Source organism: Halichoeres trimaculatus, unplaced genomic scaffold (genome assembly GCF_033239565.1).
Source record: "Halichoeres trimaculatus isolate MK-OKI-2021-1 unplaced genomic scaffold, fHalTri1.1 fHalTri1_scaffold_7, whole genome shotgun sequence".
Classification (NCBI taxonomy): domain Eukaryota; kingdom Metazoa; phylum Chordata; class Actinopteri; order Labriformes; family Labridae; genus Halichoeres; species Halichoeres trimaculatus.
Window position 1 is genome coordinate 23,373,863 of NW_027437185.1, and position 21,506 is coordinate 23,395,368.

Sequence of the window (21,506 nt, forward strand, 5' to 3'; positions counted from 1 at the left end):
GGGACCTCCTCTGAAGCTTCAATGATGATAAATTAGGGAACTTCTGAGATAAGTCGGTAGATTTTCTCAGATGGTTGCTATAAGTTAAGTTCTGATGCTTGTGCTGCATTATGTAGCATTCCTACAACATACTGTTATGCAGACAACTAAAGCACCCTGTAACATAATGTAATGTAAAATTACATATCTTTATGTCATGTCATGTCCTTTGACTGTGTGCTGCATGGATGAAGTTGCCGTCGTGTCACCATGTGTTACTCAAGCAGAGTCCTGAAGCCTAATATCTAAGGCTGTCATATAGGAAATGTTGACTCAACCTAACTGTATTTGACCTAGCATGAAAAAAGGAAGAGTTGAGCCAGAGTGTGCCCAACTGTCAGTCAAGTCAGCCATGCCTCTAAATTGGCTAAACTGTCAAGTTTCATATTTCAGATAACAGGTCATAAAAAGTTCACTCTATGTACAGTGTGCTGATAGAGATCTACCTTAGTTAGCTACTTGAATGGAAACCATTTGCTTCTTGGATTAGATAGGGTCAAATCAAATTTTTTGACCTATTGGTTAGTTTTGTTGGGTCAGTATAATTAGTGTTGAGTTACACTGACCCTTCTATAACATAAAACAAAAAGTGAACATCAAGTCAGGTAATGTTATGTTAAATACTGTAACATCTTACACTCCTTTTCACAACGTGATGCTTTGATAAATGTGATGTAATATGACATAAAGTGTAGAGACATGTCAAGATGTGATGAAATGTAACAAAATGTGACAGGAGATAATGTCAGTCTTCGGATTATCATATAAAGTTACTCCACACTGGTGATGCTGACTCAAGGCTATGAGCCTCCTCACTTACAGCTACAGGATGCCAGACCTGTTAGTCAGCTGAGCTGTGTCTCTGATTGGGTAAACTTGTGATCTTAGTATCATCTAAACTGCTGAGTCAGAACAAAATTCACCTCCTTACACCATGTGCCTGTAGAAAAATCACCTGTTCAGACCCAAGACAGGCTGTAAAAGTCTGCTTTTTTGAATTGGTGAGTATGTGGTTTCTGGTCTTTCCGCAGACAGCTTCAAGTGGACTCCCAATGAACTGCAACTTTTAGTACTTAATATGTGATGTTGCCCCTTGGTGCGAAGACAGTTATATGTAGTGCTGTCCGTTAATTAACACCATGTTTTAAGGACTCAACTGAATGTATTTTTTTATATTTTTGTAGTTAATGGTTGGGCTTTTGTGTGCCAATATATCATCTGCTAATGAGATATATTTGAAGTCAGAGTAAAACTACTTTTTATAGTTTTTTAGAAAAAAAAGAACAGCCCCCAAAAAAGATTTTCCTCCATAATGGTTTAGAGGAGACTTATAATGTAGCATCAAAATGACTCTTTACTATGCTTGACTGAATGAACTTGGTGCCACTGCCACCCTTTGTGTGTGTGTGTGTGTGTGTGTGTGTGTGTGTGTGTGTGTGTGTGTGTGTGTGTGTGTGTGTGTGTGTGTGTGTGTGTGTGTCTGTGTGTGTCTGTGTCTGTGTGTGTGTGTGTGTCTGTGTGTGTGTGTCTGTGTGTGTGTGTGTCCTCACACCTTTGTACTTTACCAGCTTCTGACTCAGCAGCACCAATGAAAGGAGGAGGCAACAATATTATGTCTCATAACACCACCTTACATCACACGCACATCCTTTCTGTGCCAGCCTCCCCGCGTGTCACTGTAATCAAAAGAGTCTGTTTACCTTTCATTAGCGTTAAAGGAGAGATTCACATGAAGCAGTGGGGGAGATGAGGGCATTACACATTGACAGCAGCAAATATAAACAGTGACAAAAAGAAAACAGTAAGGTTTATATGAAAAATAAGACATTTCCTTTAATAACATCTGTAACATCACGGTTGTATCCTGGTCAATACATCTGACAATGCAGTTTACACTTTAATGAGGACATTGAATCTAGTAATTGGCATTTATATACTAATACAACATAAGACTGCATTGTTTTTCTACAAATACATGATAATAGGGCACAAATGGTGTAGCAGCAAAAAAAGAGTGTAGTTTTTTTCTTTATAGATAGGCTACAGTAGTATAATGTATTTGCAGAGAAGAGATTCATGGCAAAGGTACAGCTAATATGAAGTACAAATACATTTCTACAGTATGCACGACGTCATACACAAGGTCATGGCAGGATATTAGAGATTATAAAAAGTTATTTCGTTTTGTCAGGGGTGTCTATAGGCTAAGACTGGAGGCTAGACACGGCTAGCTTTAACACTGTAGATTGCACAGATACATAGCATGATGTTTGACACTGACACAGGATCAGGACATTTGAATGGGATATTAATATGTTCAAGATGTATGTTGGACAGAGTTGTGATGCTGAAAAATTGGGGTGCCAATGCTTTTTAAAGGATTTCTAATGAAAGACTTTTAGTCGCATAAAGAGCTGCAGGAGCTCACAAAAAGCTTATCTCAGCAGCACAACTCTTAAAGGTGGAATGTCTTTGATATGTCGCACACACCTGCATGAGTGGAGCTTTTCAGTCTGAGTTCATTTGCTCCTTTACTTCTGCTTCCCACAGATTTTCTCTTGCAAATTTCCAATGTGCAGCAAGTGCTTTGCAATTCCAAACAGGTTTAGTTCTCACTGAGGTTTAGGGACTCCTGTGTTTCCCAAAACTTTGAAAGAATGCAATTTTATCAAGGGAAAATTTAATCATAAATGCTCAAGCTTTAATAGCTGCAAGTGATTAAATCCATAAAGGATTGTTCTAAATTTGGAGGGAAGGGTTATTTTTAAGATGATGAAGCTTGATAGCACTCCTACACTCAAGTCTGTACAGTGAATCATCAAGCCACAGCAGCAACCAGTTAGCTTAGCTTATCATAAACACTGGAAATAAGTGGAAACAGCAAACCAGCACAAATATTTCTCTACCAGCATCTCTCAAGCCTATTAAGAATTACTTTCGATCCTTCTTTTTAAATCAGTATAAAGATCAATCTGTTTTTGGGTAGCATGCTGGGCTATATCTTATTTTGGAGCAGTGACAACTTCTCTGCTGGTCAGAAATGTTTAGAGTCTTGTTGTTATTATTCTGTTTCTACATGGATTAAACACTTGAAGAGCAGAAACACCAGATGACTTTATAACTAGTTACAGGAGTCATTATCACCAAGACAGGTAGGACCATGAACATAGGTGCAGGGAAAGAACACTCAGGTCTTTAAACAGACAGAGCTAACAAGACTCGGTCATTACCAGGCAGGTTCCTGGGGTTCTGCTTCAGTATTTGTGCTAAGCTAAATGACTGGCACCTTTTGCCTCATAGTTACACAAAAGAAATAAGAGTGGTATCAATCTCATCTCTTATCAAGGCAGGATGTTGACACTAAAGGCTACAAACGCGCTGGGAAATCCTCTCCTATTCCACATTGTGGCACAGTGTCTGGTCTGTACCTGGAGGACCAGCTCAGTCCTCCTCTTATAAGACAGTTTCCCTTCAGATTATTGAAAACGTACAAAGAAAACTCCTATAGATTCCTCTAAACTAGCAATCATCAATAAAAATCTGCTATAGCTCCACATATTGACACTCAAGACTATGCTTATTGCTAAAGGTAAAAAAAAATGCTTACACAAGCTCTGAAATAACACAGAGACAGTAACAACAATGCTCTTATACTTGGTCATTAATATGCCGTGATATAGAGGTAGTGATTGAAGCATTGATCGACAGTAAAAACAAGCACTGAACAATGGACTCAGCGTGAAAAAAAAAATCTCATCTCAGGAAATATAAATACAGAGCTTATCACAGCACCCTCCGAAACACACTTCTTTCACACAAGGCTGACACAAATAATTCAGACTCTGGACCGCTGTGTCAATCAGCAGGATCATATGGATCTGGGGGAGAGTACGGCCATGAATCATGGACTTTCAAAGCTACTGTTTGTCGTGTAGCTCAGATGCCATGGGTTAAATGTTCTCCACAAAAAACTGAGCACAAGACAAAGGTTTGAATGCGAGTGAAAAATGTGTTTAAACTGTGTGACCTGCCATTATGGGTCCTCTGAGCTCTGGATTTAGCTCACCATGCTGACTGACAAGCTGCTCCAGACCTCATCCTTTCTGAAACGGTCACAGTTCAAATCCCTGTGCCCACCCAGCAGCCAAGCAGTCATGAACTAACATGGAGTTAAACCGTGAGATCCAGTCAGAATATAAACAAGTTATGTTCCAAATGAATACTCTTTCCATCCCGGCTCTAACATGCAACAAAAACAGCTATGTTTTCCTTTCAGTGCACTGGGAAAGGCTGTTTGCTTAGTTTGTGTGTTCTGCGGCGGACAGCGCTACCCCACTGATTGTTTGAGTTACACATTATAATGTATATAGTCTCCTGTTTGTGGCCTGTGTGAGCCCTCTCTGAATTCAATACATTTGGGTATCGGTTTAGATGCAAACTGTGTTCATAGCCGGCCACCCAGCGTGACTCTTTATGCAGATGGATTAAAGATGAACACAAACAAAACAAAGACACATTCTGCAATATACACAATATCTGTTCAATCATCTTGAAGCAATTATAATAAAATATAAAACAGAGGCATATAATACAATATCAAATGAAGACTTTACAGGAAGTTGTAAGTATAAACTACTGACTTACAGAAAAATAAAAGCTTATGGCTACCTGCATCCATTTCACATTGCATGATGTATGTAAATATGTATGTGTGTGTGTGTGTGCCTGCTATAGCACACACAGAGGGAGCCTGTGTGTGTCTGCATTAGCAGTGTCGCCTGTGTTCCTGGCTTTATAAGTGTGAATGTTTGTGTGTGAAGCAGTGGACAGCCGCCAGCCCCCTCATTATTGTCATTCTCCTCACTGCCGAAAAGAGACGCAAAGAGAGGCAAAGCGACTGCTTTCAATCCAGGAGCCCAAGAAAGATGGAGACAAAAGGCCCAAATTAAACAAATGCTGGAAATCGGCTTGGAGAGCCAGCCCCGTGGTCAGACACTTTGAATGAGAGAGAACGGCTGCAGGGATATCCCATCTGGGTCTTTCAGTGCAGAGACCACACAGACGCACTCACCTCCCAGCATTCAGTGAGACTATAGGTCCATGCACACTGGGGTGCCAGTTCATGTGCATGTCCCATATCCATGTGGAAGTGTCCATCTGTCATTTGTGGCCACATTTAGATTATCTGCACAAAAAGTGGCCTTTATTTCAACCTGGAATTCACCTCCATGTGCAATTTGTCCTTAAAGAAGAAAAGAAAAACTTCCACTGAAATCCAATCCTCCTCAGTTCTTTTGTTCTTGTTTAGCCGTAGATTAGGAGAGTTTCTATTGTTCTCTTACAAGTTTAACTGCAGAACAGAAGACCTCATAGCTCTCCAACCTCCAGACCGCAGCAGAGCAGTCACACACTCAACTCCTCGCTCCAGGAAAAATGTATTTCCTCATGAACACCACTGTGCTGCCACTTGGTACCTCCATTCCCTCCACTCACAGGATGCGTTTTGTAGCTCTACATGTCTGTACATGTATGTGGACTGAGAGGGGGTGATAAGATGTTTGGTTGCACACACACACCCACACACACACACACACACACACACACACACACACACACACACACACACAAACACACACACACACACACACACACACACACACACACACACACACACACACACACACATACACACACACACACACACACACGTATATCTATATTCAGGCTGTAAAGCTGCACTTGATACTACTCTAAAGTGCCTCTACAGGTTCCCATGTGTGCTTCTAATTACTTCCGATAATTGTCCGGGGTCCTGTGTGCTTTAAGGGGCACTGATGCTGGGAGTGGGGTGATGAATCCACAGGGCTAATGGTGGAGTAAAGGAAGCGAAGGGAAGTGGACCAACACATCAAGTCCTCATGGCTTCACACCTGAAACGATTGAGAGAAGAGAGATTAAAGTTCTCTGTTAAACAACAAAAACAAAAAGACACAGACGCAGAGATATCAGCAAACAATGACACATTTCAGGAAAATGTCTGTCACATGACTGTGGTAAATGGATTAAAATACACCTCCTATCATGATAAATGACTATGCATATGTAAATTTGTGGTTTCTAGTTTATAAACCCTTTAGAGTCCAATCAATCAATCAGTCTTTATTTGTATGGCGCCAAATCATAACAAACATTATCTCAAGACACTTTACAAAAACATTCACAGGTCTAGACCTGTAAATGTTAATAAAATCTTATTAGCAGAAACCCAACATCAAGACAAATTAAGGAGTCTTATCTCATCTTAACCCACCATGAGTACAGGACTTTGCAGCATTTATCAAGATACAATGGCAAGGGAAAACTTCCCTTTAACAGGCAGAAACCTCGGACAGAACCAGACTCATGTTAGACAGACATCTGCCTCAACTGTGTTGGGGTTAGAGAGGGACAGATAGAGGAGAGAGAAGTAAAGAGAGATGGGGGGGGCAAAGAGAGAGGGATACACACACACACACACACACACACACACACACACAGAAAGGGAGCGAGACACACACACAGCGGCGGCGTTGTGGCAACAGTGAAGGTAAAACCAGCGGGCGCCAACGCTATGTCTTGCATATTACATTTTGATTGGCAGTAGATTTGAAAACAGATTGGATCAATCATTCCTTTTAGATATAAAATCTGTAGAGTTACACTTTCATATTATCTTTTGAACATATGCTATAGCGCTGTTTCCTTCCACTAATGTGTTTTCAGAAATCCAGTATAAAGCATAAACAACAGAAACATCACAATCCAGACTTTGGTGATTCACATGCCCCCCTATGATGAATACCCATAATCATGCTCTTCACAAGCACACTTTGAAGGATACAACTGACATTTCTGTAATTAAAAAAAAAAGTTTAAAATATTCATTTTTTTATATAGTTTATTAAACCTTTTAGCAATTTATTTAGTCTAGACAAAAACACATTTAATTAAAATTTTGAATATGGGGGTTGTACTGATGTATAGCAAAAGTTTTATGCAAAAAATGACAGTACAACATGTAAAAACATAAAGATTTGCTCTGGCAGACTTGGTATGGTAGTTCATAAAGGGTTAAAGAATCAAAGCCAGTTAGCATCCCTGTTTAGTATAAAACATTGGCAGGTACAAAAACTGAAATCTTAACACGTGTTTTGTCTAATTTTAACTAAAAATTGGCTTATTAAACTTAATATGAGCCATGTTCAAATTAACAGTCTAGGAAATGTCTTGTTTCAAGTCATTTAAAGACAAAAAGTGGTCTGAATTGCTTGTAACAAGCAAAAAAAAATCTGGCAATAGAAAAGAAAAAAATGCTAGAAAATTTGCTTAAAACTAGAATAATGTCTCAATACAAATAACTTTTCTCTTTTTCCATTGGCAGATCTTTTTAAACTTGTTACAAGCATTTCAGACCTCATTTTTGTCTTAAAATAACTTCAAACAAGGCATTTTTCTGGACTAGTCGGGTAAATCTGGCTCATATTAAGTCTAAAAAGACATTTTCTCTCCAAAATAAGACAAAATCATGTGATAAGATTTCATTTTTTTGTAGTGTACCTGTTTTTGTATGCTCCTCTTGGTCCTTTTTAAGTAACAGACTCTTGTGTTTGAAAATGGATTAGTGAATATGATAAATTCAGTAACTAACACAGTAAGTAGGATATTTAATGTGTTTTAAATGGACTGACCTGCAGCGCTGATGGTTGAGCCGCCGGTTTTTCCGGCTGCAGCTCTCAGCTCTGATGGTGCAGCGACACAGACAAGACGACTCATCCAAAACCCACTTCCTCCCTCTGCAGGGGTGACAACTGGGCCTCCAAGACGGGGACGTAGGCGGAGGTGAAGGGAGAGAGAGGCTGGTTGGAGGGGGTGATGGAGGAGGAGGAGGTGAGGTTGGTGGAGGGAGAGGTGGGAGATCAAGGGTCCTGGATGGGAGAGGAGTAGTGAAGTTAGCTGCAGGATTAATTCACTCATTCATCTCTGATCCACAGCCATGTAAACAGCTGTGTTAGGCTGGACTGAACTGAGATCAGACATCAGCACGAAGACGACACAAACATGAGGAGCAAAGACTTTCAACATGTTGTCTCTGCTCTACAAGATACCATCCTGGATTTAGCTTTACACTGAATACCAAGCACAGAGGCTGGTAAGATTGTTGTTAGTTTTGTAGCTGAAGGAAATTCAATATGTGACCTAATAATGTTGTTTAACTTTTCTTGGACTGTCACTGAGAAATTCTCTGACAATCAGTCCAATAAGTACTGAGACACTTTATCCAATTTTAACACCACCAGGTGCTGCAGTGAAGGACAGGGATTTGTTAAGCGTCTCAGGGTACCAAAGATACCGCTGCCTTGCCAGTTATGCTAGCTCATGTCATGAGCATGGCAAAAACCGAAATGCCAGCCTGTTAAAACCTGCAGTGCCAGACCAACACAGTCAACACCACTCGTTGTGTGGGAGACGTGTGACTAATGTGGGATACTACTTCTTTAGCTGCAGAAAAACTTTCTGCTTTTTCTGTCGTCTCGTTTTTCGTCCCGTTTCCATGGCTATGGTCACTTAGCTGCCTTCATGAGGCCTCCAGTTTCTCCTTGAGACGCAGGCAACTTTCTCTGGCTCTGAGAAAGTTGCCTGCGTCTCTTGGTCCATTAACTGGAGCCGGTTCTGCCTCAGTCCTCCAGGGAGGCTGGCGGCTTTAATGAAGTGACTTAATGAAGCAGAGACGGGCCATCTTTGTTCAGGTCCTGATGACCACGCCTGCCGCTGGCATGGATAGAGGAGGTGGCATTTAAGAGCAAATTAAACAGATTTCACCCTTGCCAGTGCCTGAATAAAGGCAGTTAGAAGTGATGGATGGGTGGTGAGGGACATCACACCCAAGCCGAGCCACCTCTGGCCCCTTGACTGGATAACGACTGACAACAAAGTGAAGGGGAAGACGAGCCTGGAGAAGAAGGAGGAGGAGGCCTACTCTGTTACTCTTCCCTGAAAGATACAGAGGTACTAAACTGCTGTTTCCCTCATATCGCAGTGTTACAGGATCATCATTTCAGTCCTAAAATGTGACTGATATACTCTTTTGTGAGTCAACGCCACACATCACTGTAAACCAAATGTTTTCAATCAGGGAGAGGACCCATTATTAATGGATGTATCGGGGTGTCTGACTGATAAAAGTTGGCAGTCACTTTGATTTTTATGGTTTAGATTTGGCAGATTAACAGTAATAAGCGTGAAACTTGCTCAAAGAGTGGAGAATCAAGTTTCACTGAGTTAAGTTTAAGTAAGTGGATTAACAGTAGGATTAATGTTTTCCATTTTCCTTCAGACGCTGAGTTGTAAACCACTGCAGGGTATGTTATATACAGATAAAAAGTTTTCCATGACTTGCAATCACAAACCCTGTAAATGTTTGCTGATTGGGAGTCTGATTTTTTGATGTCATTGGTTTATGATTAAAATCTCAAAGATATACATTTTCTCCACGTAATGTTCCAGTGACATTAGAAACACATCATAGAGTGACATCAGTAAGTCTGTGTGTGTGTTTGTGAGTGTGTGTGTGTGTGTGTAAGAGAGAGAGTCCTTGAATGCTTTGGCTGTAAAACAAATGAACCTTCAGTAAACCCTGATAACCCAGTTTCTCCCCTGTAATCCAAATAGTCAAACTGACGCTGACAGTGGAAAATACTGAGTAGTAAACAAAAACAGGACTTGAGGTTAAAACATTCACGTGTGTAAGGTGAATATAATACGCACACAGCTCTGGAGCCTCCAGATGTCTTCTGTCTCTCCTTTTTCTTATTTTTTCTTGGTGGCTTCACTGAAGGTCTGCAGATATCAGAAAAACAGCATTAACATCTCAAATCAATGATATGAGTTTGGTCTTGCACAGACAGTCTCCAAATACTCAGAGTAAATGTCTCGATTGCATCCTCAGTATGACTGTTGGCTCTGTATCTCTGCCTGTCCTTGTTTGACTTTGCTGTCTCTCTGTTCAAATCCTATCTGCTACAAACTGTATTAAACACTATCAAATTATGGAGCCAGTGTTCACCAGCTTAGCTCTGACATTATTAACAGCCTGTGCTGCTGCTGCTGCTGATGTTTTCGGGGCTCTAATTTGCTATCATGGTTCGTGACTCTGCTCCGTCAGTCAGTGAGAAAGCACATGGCAGGGGAGATAAAATCATCACTATGGTGACAACAGGATGCGGACTGTCCCAGGGGATGTTGGGAGAGAGTCACACAGATCACTGAGGGGGCAAATACACACACACACACACACACACACACACACACACACACATACACACAGCACATAGAAATAATGCTCACACACATTTAAAAACTTTCACACACATCAATAAAGACACACAAGGAACATTTGTGTGATACATGTAGAGATATAACTAAACCAACAGCGTCATGCTGACACATCAACCATGAACTAGATAAAGACTGCGTAAACACACATACATAGGAATCCTTTATTTATGTCCTCATCCTAACAGGAAGCAACGGGACATAAACATTAAAGATGCAGTCGTATGATTGTCTGGTCACAAACAAACATCAGGGACAAAAGGGAAACATTCCTGTCATAGTGTTCAGCTGAACACTATCTGAACAGAAGGCTTTAATCACTTTGCATATTTATCTAAACACAGTTTTATCTTCGCCAATACTATTCTCAAACATGTTTTAATCCTCTAATATCTGCAAATTGGAGGCCTGATCAAAAAAAACAGAGAGCTCAAATTTAGTTGCCTAATGCAGATGAACCATCAAAGTTGATGTTCTTGATTCCAGTCATTTTGAAGTTTCTCTGTGACACAGAGTCACACTGTTTTAGAAACTCTCATAACGCAGCATTAAAGCTTCTGTTTGTGACTTTTCATCTGGGTTCATTTCATCAACACCTGTGATTGAAACTTTACTTCTGGTGATTTCATCCAGTGAGTAAAGTGACTGTAAGTAGTCTTTTAGTCCTCCATCTTTCTTTCTGGCTGTCATTATCTTTTTTCTTCCATTTTTTCCCTTTCTTTCTATTTTTTTTACTTTTTTATTTCACCTTTTCTTTCATTTTTTTCTATATGATTTTTTCTTTCTTGCCTTTGTCCATTTCTTTCTTTCTCTCTTTCTTTCTTTCTTTCTTTCTTTCTTTCTTTCTTTCTTTCTTTCTGTCTTCATTTTCTGCATTTTCTACTTATTCCTCTTTTATTCCTTTCATACTGTTGTTCTTTCCTTTTTTCTTTCTGACTTTTGTTCTTTCTCTTTCTTATCAACATCTTTCTTTCTTCTTTTGTTTATTCTTTCTTTCTTTTTTTCTTTCTTTCTTTTTTCTTTCTTTCTTTCTTTCTTTCTTTCTTTCTTTCTTTCTTTCTTTCCTTATTTCTCTCTTTCTTTCTTTCTTTCTTTCTTTCTTTCTTTCTTCCTTTTCTGTATTTTCTACTTATTCCTCTTTTATACCTTTCATACTGGTGTTCTTTCTTTCTTTCTTTCTGGCTTTTTTTCTTTATTGCTTTCTTCTCTACATCTTTTTTCTTTCGTTTATTCTTTCTTTCTTCCTTTCTTTCTTTGACCCCGTCATTAAATTTGCAATGGAAACTAAATGCTGTTTCGGCAGCTTGGAGTTAATCACTTTGTGTGACACCAAACCCACGTCAGCAGTTTCAGGCATGAAAAACAATCCCACTGTAACAATCTGTCATGTCGCTGATGGTCTTCTTTGCTTTTGTTAGTCATAAGGAGATATCAATATTTGTTTCCATCTGTTTCACAGTCAGCTAAAAACTCCTTACTGGAGCTTTAAACACATTTGGAACAGGCTACAGGAAATCTACAGCATTTAAAGCCATAATCCAAATCCAAGGAAGTCAGAGGGTTGTGCTAACAAACCATCGCCTTTGCTCTTTTTAGAGGGGAAAACGTAGGGTCTACAAAATATATTTAATCGAACCACGAAACAGTTTCCCTCTTGGCCTCTTTCCATCTGAAATGGGCTTAAGTCCTGAAGAGTTCACCAATCTCAATCACGTTTGCTTGTTACAATTTTAACCTGCGTAGATGCAGCAACAAACTGTGTTCACAGACTGTGGTTCTGGTTTTAGGGAGTGATTTTGAACCTATTCAGTAACTCCAAAGACAGAGTCATGGTTGTTTTTAATGACGTCATGGTTTTTAAACAGTAGAACTTTTTGCTCACGCAGTTTGTCACAGAGTGCTAAACCTCTTGTTATTTATCTGTTATGTAAGTGTTAGTGTTTTGTTGTAAATGTTCTAACTTTGTGAGATTATGTTGTTTGCATTGATTTTAAAATGAACAACATATATTTTACACAGCAAAAACAAACAAAAAAAATAGTTAAAATATTGTGTTTTTGCCCCATTTTCAGTATTGACTTTAATTCATTTGCATGCAATAACTTTCTTTTAAATTTCAACATTTCACTCAGCATCAAAACTTATTTTTTTAATTGGGATGGTAAATTTCAAAAGGATTTTTGTCGTTTCTATCATTTTTTTCAGTCTTCTTTACCTTATGGTTAAAGCACAGTAATCAGGACAAAAAAAGGCAGGGGTGATAATGTGACCATCATGAAACCAAGAGCGGGAGTAAGACCAAGCCCTGTTATATGGAGCGCACAGTGAACCACAAGGGCAACTTGATGAACACCCTCTGATTAAATGGGGGTAGACCTGTTGAATCTTCTCTATTTTTAATGAAAGAAAACTCTGGCACATTGTGTATTATATTGGTGATGTGAATATATTGATTCTTTGTGTTTTGCTTTACAGGAAGAGTCAAATCTACTCAAGTGATCAACCCACTGAAAAAGAATATGAGACAGAGTGTCTGATATCCAATTAATATAGACAAGCACGCCACAGCTATTTGGGTTTTATAAGAACTGCTGAGACAGAAATGCTCCACTGACTTCCTTCTCCTCATCAAAACACCATCAGCAGAATCATAAGAGTGTCTTTAGTGGACGGGGCTGAACAGAGAGGGCTTTGTAAAGTCATTAGAGATGATTGAGTATCAGAATTCAAGACAGCAACTCACTCAGGCACGATCATCAAAAGGAAATCAAAGAGAGTAATAGTGAGGAAAAGTTTGAGAAAAGTAAAATGTGAAGACTAAATGTGTTACCTTGTTGTAGGTGTTGGCTGGAATTCTGCTTTTAATCTACACACACAAAAAAACAGACACTGTCAAAATAAAGGCGGGAGGCAGTCAGTCAACAACAAGTCAACAGCATATCCGTGAATACAGACAGTGAAAGAGTGTTTCATTACCTGCACTCACACTGACTGTGCTCAATGAAAGGCAACTCAATGAGCTCGTGTTTCATGAAGGAGGTCCTCATCAGCTGAACACAGATGATACAAAATATTATTTTAAAACCATCTCATTTATCTGCAGTAAAGAAGGTAGTAACAACATGTGATGTGTGTACCTCCATGGTGAGTGTGTGTGTGAGCGAGGGAACACACTCCAGGGCCTCATCAGAGCAGCAGCCGCCACATCGCCTCACCGACACGCAGGATGGAACAAAGAGATGGTGCGTCTCCCCTGGCAACTCCTGCCAGACCTCAACCAAAGTGTCCCGAGGCTCACAGCCACTTCGCGAATAAACCTCCAACCACCGCCTCACTGGTAGAGAAAAAAAAAAATCAATACAGCTTATCATCTGATTCTAAAAGCAGAGCAAGATCCATGCAGAAACAGGCAGCATACCTTCTCGACCTTCCCTGGACTTTGGGGAGTCAGCTGGCCGCCAGTGAGCGAGCTGCAGGGAGGAATACAGTCGAATGTGAAAAGTAATGCCTCCATAAAGCATTATCACTGCTGAAGTTAGTCTGTTTCATCACATTTAGAATCTAACATGAGAGTGCTGACAAAATCTGACTTTAGAAAGAGGAAAATTGGGGAAAAATGTTGAACTCAACCAAAGAAAATCAATAGCTTTGTAAAAAGTTACTTCAGACATAGCTCATGTTTCTTGAGGCTGATTCCTGTGATTTTATCTTTACTTTATGCACAATGTTATTATATCATGAAAACTAGTTTGATGGTAAAAATTGAAGCAAAAATCTTTCCAAGCTAACTTCACCTGTTGCATAACCCCTGTGAGGGAGAATTAAAGACTTTGATACATAACATTATATTAAAACACAAAGTGCACTTGGGATTCAGCTATTGTTTACCAGTCTTTCTGTCAAATACTTTCTTACTCACAGCTGATCGATCGCAATCACAGATTCATTCATGGTCAGTCTTTAAAATTCAAAAATCTGTGAAAAGCAACATCCAGTCAAACCAACAATGCAGTAGTGAAATATAACCTTCATCCACTATAATGATTAATAACGACACACACTGACATGTTGGATTTTAACAGCAGACCTGCTGCATCAAACAATCATTTAAGGCTGTTATGAAAGGTTCCCTGCACAAATGTGACCCATGGGTCTTTTTGAGCCTTTAAATAAAAACATTATACCTGCTACCTTTGCCCTCATTTCAGCTACTTACAGAGTTTGAAACAATTTTAGTCGCTCTGCATGAGGACAGCATGAGGATGTACCATTGGGTTTGTTCACAACTGTTTGTGAATTTGCAGGCAGTGAACAGGATGTAACACAAAGTGCTTTACAGTCAAATTAAAAACAATAAACGTGCCCTACAACCCAACCACCCTTTGCCCACACAAAAATACAACCCACAGTTAACAACCACACACACACACTTATGTACATGAGGCTGACTACAAATGAGCCAGTGGAGGAAGCACCATTAGAGGAGCCATCTGCACCAGGAGCAGAGAGCCGGCCACAGCCACAGCAGCCCAACACAGGCCCCAGAGGAGGGGTGGGTGTCACCAACCTCCACCAGGAACCAATATGGCATGCCCCTGCAACCACAGCTGACCACCACTCCCGGCGCAGAGGGCTGAAAAATAAAAATGAATAAGACACAGACTATAAAACTTTACATGTGGATATGAAGCATGAGCAGAATGTCAAAGCCTACAGTCTGGCACGTTCATAACCTTTTGATGGTTATATTATGCAGAGTAACACTGATTACCTCTACCAAGGAGGTCATGTTTTTGGGAGAGTTTGTCTGTTTCTCTGTGAAAAACATAACTCATAAAGTAATGATTGTATCTTCATGAAAATTTCAGGAAATGTTCAAAACGAGATAAGGAAGAAGTGATTGAATTTTGGAGGTGATTTGAATATCTGTCTGGATCCAGGACATTTTTAAGGGATTTTTTTATTGTTGTGAGATCAGGCCGTTTTCACCATATGTGAACATAAATCCACGATAAATGGTCAGATTGCTTTGCAATAGAATATAAAACAATGTCACTATAATTTCTGACAGATGTAAAAGTAAGATCCAGATCCTGGCAATATCCTGGATACTAAGATACGGAATATGAAATATGTACTGGGTCATCATAATTTCAACACTGTCAGGTAACAAATTATCGTACAAACCTGCAACCAACACCAAATTGTAGCAGACAGTCTGCTGAAGGGGAGTATAACATTAAAGTAGGACTAAAGTGTTGCGTGACAACCACAATATGCTTGGCAGAGTTCTATGCTCTCTGGGTACTTTTCCTGTTTTATATTGAAGTCGTGGGGTTAAATAAATTTAGTATCACAATGTTTTCACCTGTTTGTTTTGTTGGCTCATCATGTTGCCTCTTAAACACGACTAGTCCCAGAACTTAGCTAGAATTGGAAAACCCCTAACAGTCATTGTTGATCTGCTCTATGTCAGAACTCAAGGAACTTGTCTTGTCTAATCAGATTACTGGGTTTAAACAATTATGCAACAGAAATCATACTGTTCTGTTTAAAAAGGTAAACAATGGCGTCCAGAAATCAATTCATTTATCATGGAGTAAAACTAAGTTTGTATCGTTGGGCCTAGTATTGTGTCTGAATCATGAATCCGAAAAAAAAAAAAAGGTTTGACTTTTTATTGATGAAAAAATGATGTCAAACTTATTGTAATGTAAACAGTTAACTAATGAGATAAACAGTGATCCAAAGAAAAAAGTCGACAAAAAATGTGGTGACCCGTGCTCCATCACCTTCTTTTATTCACGCCAAACAAAAGGTTATCGGTGACTTCAAAAATAAAACATCATCCCATAACTCTGCCCCATCCATATGACCTACCAATTAACCAATCAATGAGTTCCTAAATTTAAGCCAAATCCTTAACAAACAACAAACAAGCAAGCACCACACATACTCTACATATTATACTTTACAATAGTACTACTACATAAAATTAACCTTTAGATAAATTCATGGTTTCTACTGTGGAAAAAAGTGCATCTACTCAAGATTTCTAATAAAGTTGTTTTGATATCATTTATTTCACGCAAAGTTTGCCGCTACTGTACATTTAAAACATGATCATTCGAGCTTTAGCCAACAACTGATATTAACAGCTATAGTTGCTTTGAAATATGAAAATTTAACATTCAAAAAAAGAGACACTTGAAAGCACCAAGTTAAAAGTTTACCCAGACGGAGCAGGTGTTTTGATTAACTGTTGGTTACTGAATAAAACAAGCTTACAACTGGGCTGTTTTCTGCTCACAGGTTCAGTTCTTGGCAAAAGAAACACCATTAAACACGGATGCTTGACCCAACTCCTAAAAACAGCACACACAATAAAACACTATAGTATTTACCAAACATTTTTGCTTGTAACCATGTGTAGTTTGAGCCTCTCATTCAACCTAAACTCCTCAGGAGGTTAATTCAATAGATTTTTACCCATAACAATCCCATATCATGAGATTCCAGAAACTTTCTCATCATCTAACTATCAGCCATACCTTATGACCCCTGGACTCTACCTCTGGGCTGGAGAATCACTGGGCTGAACTTAGCTACATGCAGAAAAGAAGTTCAACAAGCTACTTCTTAATCATTTAAGAACACACTTCTTAAACATTCAGGTGACAGACTTTATCTTTCATGTTATATAAACCTGAGGGCACATTTTACTGTGGGTACATGCAAATTAGAAGTTAATATTCATTGTACAACATAAAAAACACAGAAAGAGAAACTGCACGTTATAGCTCTCACTGTTGGGTCTGTGTGTGTGTGTGTGTGTGTGTGTGTGTGTGTGTGTGTGTGTGTGTGTGTGTGTGTGTGTGTGTGTGTGTGTGTGTGTGTGTGTGTGTGTGTGTGTGTGTGAGAGGGAGAGAGAGAGAGAGAGAGAGAGAGAGAGAGAGAGAAAGACAGTGACACAACCAAGGCCACATGTAAGGGAATGTAGACTTTGTCCAGTTGCCCCCTTTTCAACTACTCCACCCCCTTTAAAACACACACACACACACACACACACACACACACACACACACACACACACACACACACACACACACACAAGTGTAGACCCACACTGATTCTGAGTTAAGCTGGGACTGAGGCCATTTTGTGACTGCTAGGATGTGGAATTAAGTAAGTGTGTCTTTTCTGTGCGTCTTTTCGATTGGGATAAGATTATCTTCTTTTGGCTGCCACATTTGCAAGGAGCTGGCATATACTTATATACACACACACACACACACACACACACACACACACACACACACACACACACACACACGCACACACAAACACACACACACACACACACACACACACACACACATGCTTCTCAGTGCCAACCCATCGCCATCTGCACTAGTATTGTCTTCTGTCTAGCTCATAGTCTCCACTAAAGCAAATTGTACAGATGGGACAAGAGTGTGTGTTTCTGTTTGTGTGCCCAACAACTGCACATCATCTCTCCCATACTGATCTTCATCACTGGATTTAAAAAAAAGTGACCCCTTTTTCAAATGTGCTGACAGACGGCATGAGAGTGGAGAATCTCCAGTGAGAGTCGGCAGCTGAGAGCAGGTGAGGATGCTTTTTTGGAGCACACGTTGCTGTGTGCTGTGTAGTGTCTACGATGATGCATCACTAAACATACAGTAACACAGTCAGGGCTGAATCCCACACTGCTGCTCAGCACAGCCTGTTCTTGATACAACTCTCCAGACATAAATAAAAGAAAGCAGCACATGATGCAGCTCTGTCAATCTAAGCGTGCCTGCCCCTGTTAGTGTGTGAAGTCAAGTCCAGATGTCACAATAAGGACAACCATTGCTTATTAATGATAATGACCATAACCCTGTTTTTGAATCACACTAATATAACCCCTTTAATTATCAAGTGTAACCTTAAAAGGTACAAAAATGGATCCAGTTCACTTGATACTAGTGCAGCGTTTTTTTTGTTTCTACACCAGTGGTTTTAAAATATATTGTCAGATCCTTTTGTCCACGTTAAAGGCATTGTAAGGACTATCTTGAAAAGTTCATGTTTTCCAAATTAAAGACTCCATTTCCTATGAGCACTTTCATCCTGTCAAAAGGACTTGACTCTTGCCAAGGTGTGCATTGTTTTAGAAGCAAGTAAGAGGAAATCAAACCTTTTTAGCACAACTTTTCTTTGTTCAAGACAACAAGGGTGGGTACAAAGCGACAGGATGATGTGTTATCCATAGTTACATGGCGCTTTAGTTTAACACTGGCATCTAACAAACAAACTTAGAAGACTTAGTTTAGTACCAGACTATCTGTGAAAGAGCCAGCAGCTCAGTGCTCCAAGACTGGTCTTCACGTCAGTGAACTCTGGTGATCTCCTGCCAGTGCTCATCTACCAACTACAACCTCACCAAGAAGAGCTTAACTCTCAAGTTTGAACAGGCCACTGCAGTTTAACTGCTGCAGGTGGGTACATTTTCACAAACAGCTTAACCCGTGTTTTAGCCCCTGCTCTATCACCCTCCTGTTTAGCTTCGTTCTGCTCTTCTGTCCTTTTTATTTACGTCAGTTCAGCTCCAGTGTCCACTATTACTGCAAAATAAATCGAACAAAGCATTGTTTGTCTCTCGCTCTCTGTCTCTCTATCACTATATATACACACATTTATATACACACACACACACATATATATATATAAATATATATAAATAGATAGATAGATAGATAGATAGATAGATAGATAGATAGATAGATAGATAGATAGATAGATAGATAGATAGATAGATAGATAGATAGATAAACTAGCAACACAACTCTGATAGAGCTAGCTAGCAGTTGCCAAGCTTAGCAGAAGGAGAGGAAATGACTAGCTTTGCTCATTCAGATAGTTTAAAAAAGCTGATCAGTGTTTCTATCACCACTGAAACTAAATTAAATCTCTTTATTTCCTTTAAAGATGCAGGAAGGCAAACTTGCTCAAATTAAAACCAAAAGCTGTTTTCTAGCTGCTAGAAAGCTGTTTGTTTGCATCTATAGTAACTTAAGCTAACACTGGGATATTTCCACGACAACCTGCCAGTAAGGACGAAATTCAGCATATCTCAACAGTTTCAAGATTTCTTTAATATTTAGTTTGTTATTAGTTTAATCATTGATCTGGCTGCTTTCTTGCCTTTTTCCCACAGATAAGTGTTTCAAATTGTAGACCTAACCTACGCTAACGTCAGGCCAAACGCCATGCTGGTGGAGGTTTGTCTCCAACCTGGCAGCCCAAAAGTAATTCCTCAAAATGATTGTAGCCTTCCAACATGAAGGTTCACACTTAGAGCTGGACAGTTAACCTCAGCGACATTTCTGACACTGGACCTGAGCTGACAGGTGTTGACCTCAGATATAACTTCCTCAAAGTCCCACATGTTCTTAATTAAACCTTTTCATTCTAAATACTTCGTGTAACTTCGTGTTAATCGAGTGACCGTTGATGTCACCTGGTTAAAAATCCGCCGAAACTCGCAGTAGACAGGCATCTCACCAGTTCAAACATGCAGTCATTAGGGTAAAATACGTTGGCTTATACGTACCTTGGCATGGGACGTCGGTATTCTGGTGAGCAGCAGGAATTGAAACATTCCTAGAATAACTTGAAGCATAATCCCCATTGTGCAGGAGTCCAAGGGGCACGCAAAAATATTTTTGGACCAGTCCAAAAGAAGAAGGTCCGATGGTGTCCTTTCAACAGCTCTGCGTCCGATTATATACGCAGAAATCTCGCTTTCATTCTCCAGTCTCCCTTCCTTGAAAGGACGCCCAGGGTGGCATCCTCAATGTTGGATTAATAATATGTTGCTGGATTAAAAATTGTCTTGATAATCCCTGGGGCCAATCAAAACTCTACTGAGACTCTGTGATGTCAATTGGTAGAGTCACAGGTTGGTCCGTTTCACCCTCCTTCAGATCTTTTCACCCATACACAATAAGTAATAATTCAATATGCCACTGGGGCACCATGACCTCAAGATCCTGATATTTGGATCGGACTTATTTAAACTTTGGATGATGCCTTCCAATCTAAATTTCAGAGCAGGATCAGTCTCCCATGAAACCTTGGGGGTCCGGTGGCGTGACAGGAGGATCACCCAATTTCCCGTTAAAACGTGCTGCGATAACAAAATCCTCTGTGTGGCTGAAAAATAATGAGCACTCAGTCAAAAGGTAATTTATCCAGTAGATACTCGCCGCTGTGGAGCGACGTGCTGCATATTCGTCTCTCCGGCTCGGTCACAGTCTCTCCACACTGTCGCTCCCATTGAAAATGTGACGTTTCCCCTCCTGGCGCATCTTCCCCGTTTTTTATCCTCTTAAAAACATGACTACAGTGACATCCTGCACTGACATGGCAGCGCAGCTCCAGTGAAGCCGGCAGAGCAGCAGACAGACACGAAGAGGTTTGGAGAGGTAGCAGTCCTCATTAGTTGCTGTGATCGGTTTCCTCATTTCCTTTGCCCTTGAGACGCACGCAGCGTAACCATTGCGCTGCCAACTTTTTCCAAACGGGACACGCGCACTGGATACAGGTGCACTCTCTCGACTGGCCCCAAAGTGGGGGTCAGGGGGGCTCCAGGGGCCCATTGTAGGCTACGAAGGGAACATGGCTTCAGGTGCCACGATAACATTACGCGTATGTCTTCTGATTCAAATTAAACCATTTTGGGCTTTGTGCTGTTGACGAGGACTTAACAGAAATATGACAGACAAATTCAAGCTGCAAGTTTTGCCAATCCAACTGCCAAGTCATTTAGTGCCAAAATTGAAGAGATTCTTTTACTTTCTTTTCTTTTGATTTCCTCTTTCTTTAAAAATTTAGCTAAATGTTTTTTTTTGACATTAAGTTGGTCAAATTGTGTTTGAGATATCTTACATTTTATAGACTAAAAAATCATACTATAAAACTAATCAGATTATCCAACAGGCTTTGAGTTTAATTGTGTGGTTTCAGTATCGTACTGTCAATGGTTCACTTTTTCCCTCCTGAATGTGTCATTTCTAAGCAAATCTCAA

The 21,506-nt window shown here is 39.9% G+C and overlaps 1 protein-coding gene across 1 annotated transcript; it reads right to left on the reverse strand.

Moving 5' to 3' along the window:
- Positions 1 to 1,875: 1,875 nt before the first annotated feature.
- On the reverse strand, positions 1,876 to 21,005 carry vegfba (vascular endothelial growth factor Ba). The gene is made up of 8 exons (XM_074674451.1): positions 20,030 to 21,005; positions 13,829 to 13,880; positions 13,548 to 13,744; positions 13,387 to 13,460; positions 13,241 to 13,276; positions 9,844 to 9,915; positions 7,767 to 8,003; positions 1,876 to 5,969 (listed from the first exon to the last, which is right to left on the reverse strand). Exons 1-8 carry the CDS (start codon positions 20,105 to 20,107, stop codon positions 5,948 to 5,950), a joined length of 768 nt encoding a protein of 255 aa, XP_074530552.1. The 5' UTR covers positions 20,108 to 21,005; the 3' UTR covers positions 1,876 to 5,947.
- Positions 21,006 to 21,506: the final 501 nt, after the last annotated feature.

Excerpts from the sequence above, each read along its gene's own strand:
- vegfba (XM_074674451.1), bottom strand. The coding sequence starts at position 20,107 with ATGGGGATTATGCTTCAAGTTATTCTAGGAATGTTTCAATTCCTGCTG. Across the intron at positions 13,461-13,547 it reads CACACACACTCACCATGGAG|CTGATGAGGACCTCCTTCAT; the intron begins GTACACACATCA and ends ATCTGTGTTCAG. Across the intron at positions 13,277-13,386 it reads CACAGTCAGTGTGAGTGCAG|ATTAAAAGCAGAATTCCAGC; the intron begins GTAATGAAACAC and ends TTGTGTGTGTAG.